The sequence below is a fragment of the Triplophysa rosa genome, linkage group LG15, assembly GCF_024868665.1.
Source record: "Triplophysa rosa linkage group LG15, Trosa_1v2, whole genome shotgun sequence".
In the NCBI taxonomy this organism is placed as follows: domain Eukaryota; kingdom Metazoa; phylum Chordata; class Actinopteri; order Cypriniformes; family Nemacheilidae; genus Triplophysa; species Triplophysa rosa.
Window position 1 is genome coordinate 14,961,864 of NC_079904.1, and position 17,968 is coordinate 14,979,831.

General features: G+C 36.5%; 1 protein-coding gene across 1 annotated transcript; it reads right to left on the reverse strand.

The window, feature by feature from the left end:
* Nucleotides 1-2,546: 2,546 nt before the first annotated feature.
* mtmr9 (myotubularin related protein 9) lies at nt 2,547-12,470 on the reverse strand. The gene is made up of 11 exons (XM_057353114.1): nt 12,420-12,470; nt 11,262-11,467; nt 10,971-11,079; nt 10,715-10,840; nt 10,009-10,182; nt 9,699-9,916; nt 8,520-8,681; nt 7,688-7,829; nt 7,135-7,355; nt 6,212-6,363; nt 2,547-3,451 (listed from the first exon to the last, which is right to left on the reverse strand). The coding sequence occupies exons 2-11, from the start codon at nt 11,441-11,443 to the stop codon at nt 3,288-3,290; spliced, it is 1,650 nt and encodes a 549-aa protein (XP_057209097.1). The 5' UTR covers nt 11,444-11,467; nt 12,420-12,470; the 3' UTR covers nt 2,547-3,287.
* Between the last annotated feature and the right edge of the window lie 5,498 nt (nt 12,471-17,968).

Below are 17,968 nucleotides of genomic sequence, written 5' to 3' on the forward strand. Positions count from 1 at the left end.
GCTAAGTGCAGTAAGTGGTATGCTAAGGAACACACACACGTTTTGTTATGTGGCATTTTCTGTTTGCTCAGAAGCATTTGTAAACTGCAGTTCTAAAGATCAGCTGTAATAAAGAAACTTAAAATGTTTAACATCTTTTCACATCATATGTTTTTGCATCAATCAAATTATAGAGTGTAGTATCAATAACAGTCTTGATAAGTACCGGTATCGATAAGCAGTATCGATATCGGTATCGATATTGATAAAATCTTAACGATACCCATCCCATCATACTGACTGAAAGCGTGAATGGTCTCTCTCTTTGTGTGTGTGTGAGGTGCGATTTCCAAATAATTTTCATCAAATTCCTAGCTGTTATCGAATATTATTTTTGCTTTAAATGCTCATCCCTATTAAATAGTAATGGCTTTTTCTTCGCTCTTTCTTATTAAAATAAAACGTGCTCTGCTTTCAAGCAAGCAAAGCAAAAAGAAATAGTATAAAGCTCAAAAAACTACACCACAGAAAGCCCAATATTCCCTGCCACAGTAACATCAATCTGGTGTTAGATATCGATGAAAATGAAGGGCAGGGTGAGGTCTTGCAAGGTTGTCCAGGCTCCTCACACACCATTGATGGACCTGAAAGTCCTATGGAACCACCCAAAAATTAAGGAGTACAGTATGTATCCCTTTAACATTTACCTACTGCCTATACTTACAGTTTGTAGTACACTTACATGTGGATGTTTCACTTGCCTTTTTAACATTTGGATGGAATACACTTACTATTTTATCTGTTAGTGTTGTTATTGTATCTGTTAGCTCTTATTCTTCTGCCATGGAAGAAGCCATAGAAGTGTACGTAGGAAAGTTGTGAAACTTTGCACACACAAAGAGCACAGTGTCATATGAGTCTTTTGAACCTTTTTTTGGAATTTAATTAAATCTTATACAGAAATAAACCAAAGGCTTTAAAATGAATATTAAATGGCTTGTACTTGAGTTATTAGGATTTTAGAATTTGGTAAGTCGATCAAACATAGCTAAGAAACGCTAAGAAACTATAAGTTTAACATGTATTTTTGAGGTTCATAGATGATACTAGAGGCGTGATATAGTCAAATTGACAGTCAAAAACGCAACAATAGAAAAAAAGTATTTTTGATAAAAAGTCCGAAAAAATATGTTTGTTTAAAAAAAGTACAGCGTTTTTCTAAAAATCGTTATGCACTAAAAACAGAGATTTGTGGGGCTTTTATTCTGAAGTGAGAAAAACGGCCAGGTTACAGATAAGCAGGAGTCAGTTCCAAGCACAGCCCAGTACTGAGAGCTCACAGGTCTCAAGGTCACTCATAAACAGGAGGAACGTTCTAACAACAGACAATAAATGTGCAGAAAATGGTACTTTAAACTCTAAACAAAAAGAAAGTTTTAAAAGATGAACTACATCATATTGATTTAGGGAAAAATTATGGTGTTGACTATATACTGTACATGTTACGGCAATTGAAGGTGGACTGCCCATGACAGCAGAACATATTGTAAGATGCGTGTAAAATTAATAAGGTATAAAAAATAATTGTTTATTTAGAAATGTTTAGGTCTAAGGATGGGAAATTATTGTGCTTAAAAAGTAGGCAATGGGAAACCAAGAATTTGCTGTATTTATATAAATGTGTGTTGATATAGAAATGATGATCTGTAATGCCTTCAGAAATTCAGCAGAGTAACAGGACTACCATGGATGCAAAGATATGCAATAATGAATGTATGGCATGTGCCTGTAATGAACCAGAAAAATAATTTTGCAATGTGACGTTTGTGCAACAATAACTACAAAAAATGAATTGCTTAAAAATATTAGACCCAGAGGGAGAATGGAATTTGAGATTTGCAAAGTTTACTCGAGAATGAACTGGTTAAAATGATGAGGTGTTTGATTTTGAAAGTGTCTTTTCTCATCACCCTAGATTCTAACTGCACCAGAGAGACTCAAGGCAGTTTCAGACGGCAGAGATTTTCAAGGTGCAAGACTTTGAAGCTGGATCTCCTTGTTTGCCTTTTGACAAGCTTGTCTGGGCATGCAGAGGAGACACGGTTTTCTGGAGAATTTAAATCGTAATTGGCCCACCAGAACTGAGCCAGTAAACTGAACGATGTACAAATGATGGAATAAAGTGTATATGTACTGTATATTGTTGGTAAAGTTTGATAAAATGAACAAAGTTTGTGTGCCACAAAGGAACTTGAGAATTAAGGATAATGAGTAAAAATAAATGCATGAAGGTGTTATATAATGTCAAAAAAAATGTGTCTGTTATTTTTGCTTATTTCTTAACCAGTGTCTCAAATATAATGGACTGGTTGCAAGATTGTTATTAATTTATGGCATTGGGCAAGATGCACAGTAATTATTATTCATATATGGGTGTGGCTACTCCTGGAAGGACCAAATTGCGAGTATTTGAAATGCTGAGGATTGAGGCCGGACTTGACTTACTTTACGTAACCTGAGAATAATAAATAATAACGTTAAAGGTGGTAAGATAAAAGCACACACCGTACAACAATACTTTTAATGATAATTATTAACAACGTTCTAAATACTTTTACAAATATGAATATAACCAGCGCACAAAAGATCTTATGTGTTAAACAATCAAGTATTAATTATGCAGTTTCTTATTCATATGATCTCTTTGGAAATAGTTCGATTATGTAAGACTCAGAGGGCTGTTCTATCATGCCACTGTCATTTCCAAATTCATTCCCTTTTAAAAGCGCTATTGGTTTATAGGGATATTATCTATTGCACTTTTTGGCGCAGGGCTTAAAATAAACTATGGCACATGAGTAATCCCTTTTCTCTGAGAACGTGTAAACGGCAGCACACAATTTCTAAACAAAGACCGTAGTGAGATGACATCCAGATCAGAACCACAACCTTCTCAGCCAATCAGCTGGGTGATATCTTGACAGAAAACAACGTCAGTACGGACGAGTACACAGATTTAGAATAGTGTTTGAGTGAAAATATTGAACCACAATGACACACTAAGACAGAAGCGAATACAGTGACAATATAGTAAAATCCATAACTAATGCCTGTTGAAGGCTAAGGTAACTTATTAATGTGAATAAAGTTGAGCAATGGAATAGGAAAAGGGAAAAATGGGCAGGATAAGGAAAAGGAGCGTGTGTGTGTACATTCACGATGTGCACTATGGGACAGCCTCTTTTCAGTAGAACAGACACGAAAAATCAGGAGTGCTGAAATCTCTCAGCATGATGTGTTGGCATGTCCTACGGTGTCTGCAGTGGGCTGTCCTCGGTCTCGAGCTCGGCCAGCTGCCTCCGGAGGCTGTTCACTTTGTTCTGAAGCTCCTTGTTGTACTCTATAATATGGACCATCTCCTGATAAGCCTCATCCAAACACTTGGTGGAGCGATTCCAGCGAAGAAATACCCCTGTAGGGAAAAGAACATGCATTCAAATGAGAACGTAAAGCAGCTGTTTTAAATCTGTCAAGCTCACCGCAAGCTCTGGAAGTGTGGTTGTTTCATGCCATAAATGGAAAGAAAAAAGTTGAAGGTGTGTAAACAATGTAAATATAGTAGGTTGTAATATATGTGCCACAAAGAATGGCACAAGCTCTTACAAATCTATCGAATACCAAGCATTTTGAAATGCACCGGGTGACTGGCGTGTTGTGCAAAAGGCCACAGTGCTTGAAAGTTATGCAACCGTACAGTATGACTGGCATCTTTAATGACGTATGGCATCATTACGCCCATGTTTCTCAGCACAAACACAGATGACCGCTTCTATTGATGTTAGTAGAGGACACAGGTCAATTATAGTCGCCCAGCTGTGAAATTAACATTGGATTTACAAGGCTATTTCTCAAATGACCTCAGTGTCAATCTCAAGTGTGCATTTTGAGAATTCAAAGTTCACCCGAAAACGAAAATTCTTTCACCATTTAATCACCCTTTTGTCATTTTAAACCTGTGTGACTTTCTTTCGCAGAACACAAAAGAAGATATTTTGAAGAAAGTCCGAACAGCGCCGGCACCCATTCACATATTGTACGGACACAAGACTGATGCAAGTGAATTTTGAACATTCTTCAAAATATCTTCTTTTGTGTTCTGCAGAAGAAAGTCAGTCATACATGTTTGAAATGACAAGAGGGTGAGTCAATGACAGAATTTTCATTTTTGGGTGAACTGTCACTTTAAGACAAAAGAAATAATTGTTCAATGCAAAAGGTAATTAAATTCCCTAATTCTCTAACTCTTAAATCAATGACATCTAAAAGTTTACAGTGTTTAAATGCTTAAAATGCTGTAAAATTACCCCAAAATGACAATTCAGTTACTTTATCCGTACTCTTATCTTGTTCTAAACCCTCTGACAGTTTTTCAACACAACAACATCAGGAAAATCAGACCTTATCTGTTTAAGAATGCTACACAGTTTCTTGCTCTGCACGAATGTCACCTTGACTCGGCCCTACAGGTTTATGTCGCCACTCACCATTTACGCTCGGTAAGTGAGTTATTCCCGGTTGTTACATCACAACAAAGCATTAAATCTCTCTTAAAAAAACATTTACCCATTCTATTCCTCTCCAGTGGAAATCACCTTCAAAAAACTAAACACACACCTTTTACCACACACCTGACTAAGCCCTAACAATCAACGGTCTCATTTCATTTATATATAAAAAAATTCTTAAACTCTGATCCTACTTGTAAACATGGCTTTATAGATGGCACGTCATTGACAAAATGTTAAATGCTCTCTCATTTCTAAATTGCTTTGGATAAAATAATCTGCTAAATCAAAACATGTAAAAGGAACGTAAAAGAAACTGAAATTAAAAGGATTGATGTATTTTAGTCTTGAAAAAGAGCACAAAGACCCCATAAAGCATTATTAAAGTACTTAATTCAATTGAAATTTCATTGCCATTTCCAATGTTTTTTAATTACTATTGTTAAAAATTTTGTAATAATAAAGAATGAGGAACAGCAGGTGTGTATCTCAGAGTTCTGCAAATGAGAACTGCTCTCCTGACTGAAAGTAAACCCCAGCATTAAACTAAATGTCTGCTTGGCTCCTTTAGCTGAAAGAGTAGCTTTCACTGCACCTTTAAAACATAAGCATGACAAACTCTTAAGACTTAAGAGGCTTAAAAAAAATGAACAGAATGGCACAGAGGTCACAGGGGTTGTGCATTTGTCACGCCTGTTAATTCCACGTGACTTGTGTGTGACACTGAAAGATTGAAAACTGCCATTTCAAACCCTAAACGAAACGTTCACTTAAATATGACATTGATAATGTTGAGATTTCACAGACATTCAACTAATACCAAAAGTCTCTTCTTCAATGCTTAAAAAAGCTTTGCAATGTCACTGTATCCCAATCAGAAAAAAACTGGTTAAATATTCCATATACGTAAAATCTTTTCTCTTATCTTATCTGAATTCATGTCTTGAAAACCACATCTACAGTACACTCTTTCTCTATATTGGGTTGGCTTATTAACAGACCGAACTGACTTTGCTTAAGTCAAATGACATGCTTATTTCAAGACAACCGGAATGTTTGTAATAGAAGCAGGGCGTTTAAAATGTGCACAACAGACGTTATGTAATAAAGACACACATCAATGCTTAAGCAAACGAAAGAATTCAACACTGCTGACAACTTTTATAAAGACAATTATAATTCATCGGAAAACAAGCTTCAGTGTTTGCTACTGACGTACAACATACTGTACTACAGTATGTGACATGCCATTGTGATCATTTAAAACGGGTTTCCGACTAGACGCCCATCCCAGAACTTTCTAGATATCCCCCTATTTAACACCCTAACAAACTGATGAGTTGAATCAGGTGGTTTATAAAGGGAGACATCTAAAACATTCTGTCGGGGTGGGGGGGGGTGTGTTATGGACTGAACACCCTTGATTTAAAAAACAGATCTTACAATCCACACATCAAATGTCTAACAGCTTCGAAGCAATAACATCATACCAAACACTGCTGCCCTCTACAGGCTCATGTATTTTACACAAGATATCAACATCATTTTTATTACAATGTACTGAATATACACTATATGTATTAAAACATTTATATTCAGAATAAGACAAAGAGAATATAAAGACAGATGAGAAGAGTGTAAGAGTGTCATGTTTGTCGGGTGCTCACCCTCCCACAGCAGAAGACTCTGAGGTGCCACAGACGGCCAGATGACAAGGTTGTTGGGCTCGTATAGTGGGTTGTGAAATCTCTCCAGCTCCTGAGGTCTGTTCACCCACGACCACAGAGACACAGTCTTCTGAGACAGCTGCAGCTTCACCCTGAAACATTAAGTTGTGTTACAGTTTAAACACAGGCAGTACCCATCGACCTGCACTTGTTTTGTGCCCATACAATAGAAGTGAATGGATTTCAAAAATCATGTTTTTTTTGTCTGCATTCCAATTAATATCAGTCAAACTGCAGTTGGATTGTTTTGATTTTAGTCATAATAACTCAAAAAAATACAGCAAACTAACACAATAAAAACATGAAAACATAATAAAAAACATGATTTTTGATTTTTTTTTAAAACAGAGTTATCTCATTTTGGAACCAAACTCTTCAAATACACAGATAAGTAAAAAAGTAAAAAAACTCGATGAAACCTTGGTCTAAAGGTCAGATTTATAACGTCACACCGCAAGATACCAGATATTGCCATTACAGTTTCAGAACATTTTGAAAGTCATCGAATGAAAAACATTTCACAACAACTTCACAAAACAATACTGCTCGGAAATAAGAGACAAACACAAAAGGGTCAATGTCAGCTACAGGATGACCTCTGCTGACGCAGTAGAGTAAACTATTGGGGTTAGGATCTTCGACCCCAAACATAACTTTCCACGGTTAGAGTCAGATGGCAGAATTACAGCATGCTATGTTCAACCTGTAACGCAGAGCTTTCGTGCTGATGTCAAGTCTAAACCGCATTGGCCGTTTAGAGATGAGGTGATGTATGTTCTGTGAATGTGAGGTATGCGAGTCTGAGCCAATTACGGTAACAACAACTATACAGGAAACTGACAGAAATGGAGGGGAATGCTAACCTCTCAGCCACACGGTTTCCAAGGAAAGTGCCAAACTGTGAGGCATAGGCATGTTCGAAGAGGATGATGAGGAATTTCTCGTTGAACTGGAAGGAGCAGGGGAACTGACGCAGGATTTGCCACACGCAGTCCAGAAAGAGGAGGAACACTGGAGCTTCACTCCGCAGCTTCCCGTTTGAGTATGCAGACTGAGCGCAACGCTGCTGGAAGGGGTGACCAGCCTGAAGGAGAAGGTAACCAGGTCAGAGGTCAAGCCACATTTCACAAGAAAACACTAAAGGTCTCTTGACTGAAATACAACCAGTGGTGTCTCAATCATCCAGTTTGTGCATTGCATTACATGCACTGGCCAGGGTTACTGGTAACCAAACTACATTGGCCACCATTGACTTCCACTGTATGGGCACAATACAATTTCTCGAAATATCTTCTTCAACAACAAGGTTTTGAATATACTGTAGGTTCTTGAACAACCCGAAGGTAAATAAATAATGACAGAATTTTTATTTTTGGGTAAACCATCCCTTTAAGTCTTCCCAGTAACCTCTCTCACCTGCAACCACTCTCGTTCAATCAGAGTCTCAAAGCCGCGGATGGTTCTGCATTCAGGATCGAGGATGATCTGGGCCAGAGAGGTCACCTGCAGTGTAGAATCTGTGCCCTCAGTGCCATGAACCAGCACCGACGCCCCTTCCCTACAAAACAATTCACACAACACACATTATAAGCATTAAGAATAAAAATGGGAAAAATGAACATCACTTCAAACATCTTGGTGACTACAAGCTGTAACTACAAGACATAGACCAAAAAGATCTTTCTGCATTGACAACTATAAAAAAATAACCAAGATTTCTGACAAATAACATTTCTTGCGAGCAACACAATAATGGCAGTGTTTCAATGTTTGATTTTTAGGAACCTAATAAAGTACCAAAGTGATATTTTTCTCTGTCAGCTGCATTTCACATAACAGCTCAGCATCGTCACTTCAGCCAATCAGAACATCCCTACTTTCCTGCTGCTTCAGAGTGATCAGTCATGTGACACTCACAGCTCGTGATGTCTTAATGACCTACTTGACTAGAACACAGGAATTAATCTAAATCACACACGCCACCACAAACTTGATAATGAAGCACTAAAACAGCTGTGGTGGCATGAACCTAATGATGATTGCAACAGGACAACAGCAGTAATTACCAAAACGAGCTTTACGAGAAATGTGTGGAGAAATAGAGCAACCATGGCTTTTTGTAATTAATTTAGAATAGAGTTAAAGCGGGGAAAATATTAATTAACACAGTTACAACATGCTAAGAGACACTATGAGTGTGCTTGAGAGAGCGAGAGAGAGAGAGAGAGAGAGAGAGAGAGAGACTTACCGGTCAATACACTGTGCAGCCAGGCAAGCAGTAGTGAGGATTTCCTTAACGTGACTTTGCCAGTTGGAAGCCTCAAGTTTGCTGAGCCAGCGGTCCATGCTGTGTGACTGATCATTGCAGGCCTCCACCAGCTTTATCAGACTCTCCTGAAGAACACTGGACCTGTGAGAGAACACGGGTCAGAATACTGATTCACTTAGAGAACCTCGCTCTAATTATTACTTTCCTTGCATACAAATATTTTGTTAAAACAGCATTTCTGCTGCAATGCATATGAAGTCTTTGCAGGTTGGCATACAAGAATTTAAGAATTCTACCTAAACAAAGTTGTGTTTATAAATTAGCGAATTAGGGGTGTCAAACGATTAATCACATCCAGAATAAAAGTTTGTGTTTACAAAATATATGTCTGTGTAGTATGCATATTAATTTTGTATTTACAAACACATACACATACATGCATACAAAAAAATACAACAATTAATAAACATTTATATGTATGTTTGAAAACATTCACTGCTGTAAACAAGGTAACCATTAGTTCTCTTTTTTCACAGAAAATCATGTACCAAACCTACTTTACACTAGTTAATGATTCTTTAACCTTCAAACTTTTCTGGTATATTTTTTATTTAACAAACAAATTATAGATTGTCTTCCAGAGCAACTCAGAAAAAATGTTCTTAATAGCCATATGTCTAAGAGGTATCAAGACAGAAAGCATTCAGACAGCAGTCTGATTCAAACAATATACTTTTGTTCCTATAATTTACACATTCATAAATACTGTGGAGGAAGAGGAAATGATTTATCGACTATAATATATCGGCCGATACGATAACATGAAAAAAATGTCCATTTATCGGCCAATACCGATATGGCCGATAATGTATCGTGCACCCCAAATATTATGTAAACACAAACTTTTATTCTGGATGCGATTAATCTCGATTAATCATTTGACACCCTAACGTATTGATACAGACCCTTTCAAGGATAAAAACTTCACTGGATTTTCCAAAGTTGAAAGTCATAGTGCATCTTTGTCTACTCAAGTTAAGTTTGACCGCAAGAACTGTAGCAAGATTTCGCAAGACTCGTAAAGTTTGTGGTCTTTAACCTTTCAAAATCTGATTTGATTTGAATAATATTTTAGTGTGGGATTTAGTGGGTACAAACCTCTCAATAGCTTTATGGATCCTCCTCCACTGTGGGTAGTTGGCTTCCTGTTCAAATCCACCTCCGCGGGCTTTAGCCTGTTGTGCCACAGCTATTGTCCGTGTGTCGATGATGTAACCGCGCTTCCCTGCGCAAAGTGTGGCATTGATCAGTTTTTCATCCTCTTTGCAACGACGCCCATTGGTTCCAGTAAGTGGCTGCCCTGCTCGCATCATCACCTGGGGACAGCATAGAGGAAAGCCTGAACAGATCTGTATCACACAGACGTTTATATGACAAAAACACATATGACAAAAAGTGAACTACTGACCATGCCGTTTTTCTTATGATAGTAACTGAGCACAGGAAAACGGCCACCGTGGCGGAAGGAAGCAGCTTTGCAGAGGGTTTCATCATCAATGTCTTTGGGCACGGTCAGTAAGGATGGATAGGAGGGGCACACGCTGAAGTCTTTATTCACCTCACTTAGTCTCCATTCATCTGTCTGAAAGAGGATAGTAGATTTTTTTGTTCTGGGACATAAAGAGGGTACAGCTACTGTCAAGGTTGCAATACATGCCTGCATTATCATTTTATAGGGGTTAATGCTGGGGTGGGGTCTTAAAGCTTTTTTAGGTTATGGTCCCTTTTATTAATAAAGAGATGGAACTGGGATCCCTGCTAAAATTTAGTGTAAGAGGTATTACCATATTATTGTACTTACATCATTTTTTTTAATGCTCACCTTACTGAAGTCTTTTTATTAATGTACATTAATATGCAGTTACACTCTCTATGAACTGGAATATTCACAAATAACAAAACCGAGACAAGTGCAAGTCTGAACAGGGTGACTAGGTTTAAAACTGTTTTATGAAATACTACCCTTATTTGTATTCAAATTGGAAGCTCACAACATGCAGTCCCAGCTATTTACTCTGTATCGAACCTTCTGAAAAACGATCCACAATGCACTGAGAAATATTTTTACAACTTTTGAGTGTTGACCTCAATGTCTTCCAGGGATAAAACAATACCATAGACTCCAGATCCTTGAAAACCTCTTCTGGAAGGAACAACTGCCATCCATCCTCTATGACCTCAAAGAGAGGACGGTAGAAAAACGGATACATCAGTGAGACAGAGTCAAGCGTGGACAGAGCCTGAAACACATATAACATGAACACATCAAAAAGGCCAAATAAAATCATTTTCAGGTTATCCTAGTATGTTTATGTTTATTCTGCGTAATGAGTATTTTTTTTGAGTATTTGAGTATTAGTTCAGATTTACCTCAATTGAGCTGGCAATGTTGAGACACTCCTCCATGCCAGGTATGTCCAGCTGAATCACTCGCAGGTCTTTGCATTTCACAATAATAGTTCCAAGTGACCCGACAAACCTGCACCCAATTTTACAACAAGGTTAAATTCAATCGCATAAGTAATATGAATCAATGAACAATGATACTACTGTTTATCATAATAAATGTTTGTTTAGAATACAAAACCTCAATATATAAAACTTGAAGTATAAAAAAGGAACTAGTTTATATCTACAAAGATGAATGAAGTATAGCAGTACCTTTTCTCAGTCGAGTCAATGTTGGCATGGAGCAGCCAGAGCTCCTCTGTGTTGTCCTGGCGAGAGGACAGGATGAGGTGATGTCCCGTCAGACAAAGAGTACCCTCCACCTTGGGCATGAAGGGTCGGTGGAGGATCACCCCATCCACACGAGGGGTCTTGATCAGTTCGGCAAACTCCATTCTACATAAAGAGGTGCAAGAATACTGGCACAAACAATGAAAATGAATTATTTGAGTATATAAATTTAAGTTAAACTTGGCGAAGTGATATGGAACTGTAATGCGGTCAGCAGACCTGGAACACCTTCATAGGTGTGCATTTAACGAAAGTTAAAGCATACCCATAGAACGTTTGTCAGCCAATCAGATTGAAGCATTCAACAGCCCCGTAGTATAAAACAGTAATAATGAATACAGAAAATATTTTATGTATAGGTATGTTGCACAATTATTCGAGTACAAAGAAGGTGTTTTTCAAAACGGTGCTAGCAGAAATAATTCACAAATCATTTAATGAACTCAGAAGTCTAAGTTCATTTTTTTGGTCCATTATAACATATTAGTTCAGAATTTTAACCCGGGTGGTTTTTAAATGCTTAACGAACGCTGTAAAAGCTAATCGTTAAAGAAAACTTAAAAAAAGAGGGCCATTTAATACGGTAACAAAGTCAGGGCGGTCCGTGGTGTACCCTAAAATAGGTGCATATTCATAACGTAAGATACAGCAATATCAAGAATGCTATTTATTCACATAAATGCGTCTTGTAGTACTGATTTAAATCTCAACAGCTGTTGTAGATGACAAAAAAAGCTGCAATACACACCCTACATCTACAGCATGAATCGCATCCAACAGAAAACAATAGCACATTCGTTTTGTTTATTTCAAGTAACATACACATGGAAGATGCATGTCTTTACAGTTTCTGTGACAGCATTAAATGTATCTATTTCTCTTAACTCGCAATGTAACGTTAATGAAAACAGACGGGATGATTAGCTTCACGTCGCTTCAATATAACTCAGTCTTACGTCGACAACTAGACAGATGTGGTCAATAAAAACCGCAGACCTAGTTTAAATCAACAACAATTTATGATTAAAACACATGCACTTAGGCTATTTTGTGTTGCAATAACAATAGCATTCCTCTCACCTGACACCTCCTCTACTTCCTTGTCTTCACTTCTTTGCTGGATTGGGTGACAGTCCGCATACAAATATGAAACAATATCGCCACCTACTGGTTTGGGTGAAATCATTAATCAGGAGGATTATAAAATGAGGCGAGGTAAGATTCTCAACAAACGACCATATTATCGCTAAAACAAAATACATGAGAATATAATTAGGTAAATATGTAAACGCAAATATGTATATACGTTTACATTTAATTACAAACATGAGGCTGTTGTGTTCTCAGCAGGCTTCTAAAAAAGCTTAGGATGCCGCCAAAACCTAAAAACACGTGCTTACAACACCGTTTAACAAACCTATACAAAACAAAGAGTTTAAAATATAAAATACACAGAATACAGGAGATGGGGAATAACTTTGTCTTGTCAAATATGTAAATTGTGATAAATGTGTAGCCTACAATGAATATACAGTTCAAAGTTTTGCTCTTTATTCACTCAATTCGTCAAAGACAAAGAAATACAATTTCTTGAACTTTAATGTAACATGTTTGTTAGGTTTCTTTATTAAACAAACACAAGCTTGGAGACCTTGATTTTACAAACAGATCTTAATATCTTATTCTACCCTATTTCTGCTGCTGTATGGTATTATACAATATATTCCAAAACAAATAATAAATACAAAATTACAAATAATAAATTCATAAATATAAAGAGGAATTTTAAAAACGTTAGAGAAAGACATCTTAAAGAAATAGTTCACCCCCCAAAAATCTCTTGGAATTCACCCTTCAGAGGGGTCTGAATGACAGGCGATCAGACCAAACATAACGCAGATTTTATGTCCCCTCATTGACATTTTATCCTACAGTTTGGGACTTAACATTAAAAACATATAAGTATACTGCTTGTGCTTTTTAATGATTGCAGCAAATAGAGAGCTACACTGTAAAAAAAAATCCCGTAAAAAAACAGATAAAGTACTGGCAGAAAATTACCAGTACATTTTCCTTTATTTTACGGACATTTCCATTAATGCTAAAATGCAAATGAATGCAGTGCAAAATGTAAAATACAGGTAAAACAACTGTAAAAATGAACACGGAAAATTCCTTCATATTAATACAGTATATTGTGCCCTATTTTTACGGCTTTTTTTTAGAGTGTATCCAGCTTCACAGGAACCGTGCTAATGTTGTTATTTTCACTTTCAATTACCAGGTGAACCGAATTTCAGTTTTATGAAATGTAGGCTATAGCTTCCATCTATATTTTCTTTACTTCTTTTCAAATGTTTGCACCAATTGAAAGTGGGACACATTGGCTGGTACCGAAAACTTGTTGGACGAAGCAAAAGGTGGTGGGTCTTTGCAAAGGGTCAATTTACACTCCCATGCCTTCGAATATGTATATGACTTTCTTTCTTTAGCCACACAATTTTTTTTATAACAATCAGTCACTGTATAAAAAAAGCAAAAAACACAGACATTTATTACAAAAGCCATCAGTATAATAATCCAAATGACTCCAGTAGGTTAATAAATGTCTTGTGAATGAAATAATAGGTTTGTGTGAGAAAACAAATTTAGCTAAATTAAAACCAAAACATGCACATCAAAGATAAATTAAAATACAGTATGAGGACACATTGATCATTTCAAATCTCATCGGTTCTCGCACGTCTATTACTCTTTGTCATATTATATCTTTTTCAGACACAATTCAAATGAGTAATAAATTCATTTTTCAATTTCACTAAATAACATCATAATCGTAATCATTTTCTCACACATCTTTCTTTTAAATTAAGATTAAGTGGCTAATTTTGTATAAATGATGATTTTGTAATTCTATGTCTTTAGTGTAATGTGCAGCATTTACTTCAATCCAGAGTTGAAAGAGTACAGCAGTTCTCTGTGACTGATTGAACAGACACATGTTTGTGTGCACTGCACGTGTGTACATGTGCGCACGTGAGAATCTTCACCAAAGCTCCTGCTGTGGTCTTGGCAGAAGCCTGCTGAGAGCAAAGTGGCCTTCTGTTGAATCGAGAGGCGAGTATCTGTCGTAATCTAAGCGATTAAAGTCTCTGCATTATTTAGCTTGAAATACATGTGTGCCACGAACCCCACACTTCCCCCAAAAATATGCAGCTCCATTTGCTCTCATTAAAAATGCATGCAGTTTGTGGGGAAAACGCTCTCCTGACTGAGAGCTGATATTTTTGCCAGTGTTTCTCTAGAGATTTGTCTGCCTGTGGAGCCAGACACACAAAAGCATACATTATCAGCTCATGTGATAGCATATCAATTCTCAACATTGAGATACACCACCATCACACCAGTTTCCTCTGCTCTCAAACCCAAAGAGACATTAACAGTGTTGTAGTCAAGACCACCTAAACTGAGTCCATGACCAGAGTGTTTTGAGACCAAGACCAAGGCCAGCACTGCTCAAATTCTTTTGAAGAACCACATAACCATAAAAAGTCGAAATAAAATAATAATAAAATTCACGGTGGTAATTTACTGAGCAAAACTTTATGTGCAACAATTTTCCTTTGGTTTCTTTGTGCAAATATGTACAAATGGTAAGGGGATAAAATTAACCTTATAGTCAATGCTTATTCGCCATCTTTATCACTTACCTAACACATTGTAAATTTTGCGCAAGTAATTTTGCGCAGAATTCAACATTGAAATAAAGAAAATATGTAAATACCCAAGATACGTCTTGGAACAGTTTCAGTGAAACAATTAAAGGATATTAAAGGTAATATAGCAATAATAACACTTGAATGAAAATTCTGTCATCATTTACTCACCTTCGAGTTGTTCCAAATCTGTATACATTTCTTTGTTCTGAAGAACACAGAGAAAAATATTTGGAAGAATGCTTATAACCAGACAGATTTTTCCCCCCATTGACTACCATAGTAGGAAAAAATACTTGAACTGTTGAACACAAAAGAAGACATTTTGAAGAATGTAGGACAGAAAACAGTTCTGGGGCACTTTTGACTTCCATTGTATTTTTTCCTACTATGGTCAATGGTGGGCAAAATATGTCTGGTTATAAGCATTCCTCCAAATATCGGTCTGTGTTCATCAGAACAAAGAAATTTATACAGATTTGGAGCAACTCGAAGGTGAGTAAACAATGACAGTTTGTTTGTTTTTTTCGAATTTTAGTGGGAACTACAAACAAGAGGTGTCACTGTTTCACAAATTTCAAAATTTGATTTTTTTTTTGACAACGCAGAGTTCAAATATTACCAGCTCACAATATAACAAATTACAAATTCATTTTCGATTGCATTTAAAGCATAAAGTTTAACATCAATTCACATTAATTATGTTAACAGATTAGTCAATGCACCAGCATAATAATATCTCTGCATTTGTGGTTATCACCGGTCTTAACTTCACTTCCTGTCAGAAGCTAAACATGGTGGTGGTTCAGATCTCACGGATGCAAGATTCTTGCCTTTCTGGAGACACTGAAGTCATGGATCCAAGCATTGTCACAATTGACAGCAAACTACTGAAAGATCTGTCAATGTATCTCATAATGAGCGCTTCCACAGTTGAAGACTTCTGTCAGGAGGTTTTCAACAAAGTGGTCTGCATTCTAGACCCAGATGAGATAAACCTGGAAGCAACTCATGAAGACGCCAGAAGAATCACCCAAGAAGTTTTACTGAAGGTCCAGAGCAGAATTGACAGTGGAACTCTGATTCTGATGGCAGAGGACAAACCCCTGCCAGATGATGCCATGCAGTCTGTTATATCAGATCTTTTAAGATTGCTTGAGGATGAAGCAACCAGTCCTGAACCTCATGATGAACCAGAAGGTCTTTGTGAAAGAGTAAAAGAAAATAAGACAAAAGCAGTCAAACGCTTCAGGATAACATACAGGATAAAAACCCCTTCATCTGTTGCATTTGCACCAAAGCTGAAGAAAACTGAAAGACAGTAAGTGCAAATCGTGGCTATGGTTGTAATAAAGCCCATGTGGTTTATGGTAAGTTATGCACATATTCAGTTCACCAGTTTAGCAACCTCCTACAGTTATATTTATAAGTTTAGTATCCATGCAGTTATAGTTATATTTGTTCATTAAGCAACAGGTATATATATTTACCAGTTTAGTGACCCATAACAGTTACCAACCATCTCAATTAGCCTTTATGAAGTAAAAAAAATAAAGTAAAACATAAACATGTACATTTGATATAAGTTTAAGTGTTTAATGAAAGTGTATTCAATTTTTCAATTGTACTTAATGTTTTAAATACCTCAAACTGTGAAAAGTACAATTTTTCAAATGGAAATGGACCTTCACCATCCCTAAGAGTAGACTTATTGTTTTGCATTTTAGTCTTATTCTGAGCACAAAGTATGTGCTTTCTAGTCAAAGTATGGATTCCAAATTGTCCCCCCAAATTGTGTCTAGATCGACTTGTGTATAGAACAGACTTGTGTATAGATTGAGTAGTTCTCACCATGAATATAGCCTTAGATGCTGGAAAGGTGTTAGGAATTAAACAATAAATAAATAGACAAAGAATGTATTTGTTTCAATTTTTAGATTTATCGGGTTGTACTTTCACCTCATACATACTTTCATAGCTCATACAAAATATATATATAAACAAGATGTCATTATTTAGAATCATTTCTTGGATTTTGTGGCCTTTCCATTATTTTTTTTAACAGATTTATTTCTTGACATCTATTACCGGCACAACATTAATAAATAATCAAATTACATTTTTTTTGTTGCATGCATTTAAATCAGGAAGTTTTACACACATTCACATTAATGATATTAACAGATTATACAATGCACCAGCAATTTAGTAATATTCCTGCATTTGTGGTTTTGACAGGTCTTGAAATAAAACCCAGAGTCCTCCCTTTGACCAAGATGACTAATTGCTTTATACATTTCTTTGTTCTGTTAAACACAAAAGAAAAGTGGTCCCCTGGAGGATTCATATACTTGGGTATCTTTATAAGCCCTGTTTTTAAAGATTTACTTAAAGACAATTTTACCCCCTTGTTTAGTTAAATTAGAGAGGATTTAAACCGATGGGATAATCTGCCTATTTCTTGGTTAGGCAGAGTGGCTCTTATTAAAATGACTGTCCAAGATTCTCTATCCATTTCAAATGATCCTTATTCTGTTTTCTAAAAAGGTTTTAAAGGATGTGAATGGCTGGCTCAGCTCAGAATTTTTTTTTCCACAATTCAATTACCAGGTTCGATGGGAGGATTGGATTTACCTGTTATTAAACTATATCAATGGTCTGCACATCTAAAATACATTTCGGATTGGGTTGCTTCTGATCATTTTTATACTTGGTTGGACCTTGAACAGTCGTTGTCAAAATTTCGCCTTTGGAGATCTGTTTTTTCTCAAAAAAGTGACATCCGTATTGGAGAACTGTGATAACCCTGTAACTGTAAACTCATTTAAGGCATGGAGGGCTGCATAAATGCACAAGACTTTGAACTTGTATTTTATCACCATTTTGTAACCAATGTGGTTGTCCACTTAATTT

Coding starts and splice junctions, on each gene's coding strand:
- mtmr9 (XM_057353114.1), bottom strand. CDS start 11,443: ATGGAGTTTGCCGAACTGATCAAGACCCCTCGTGTGGATGGGGTGATC. Junction 10,183..10,714: donor TCAAGGATCTGGAGTCTATG/GTATTGTTTTAT, acceptor ATCCTCTTTCAG/ACAGATGAATGGAGACTAAG. Junction 7,356..7,687: donor TTGAACGAGAGTGGTTGCAG/GTGAGAGAGGTT, acceptor CTTCTCCTTCAG/GCTGGTCACCCCTTCCAGCA.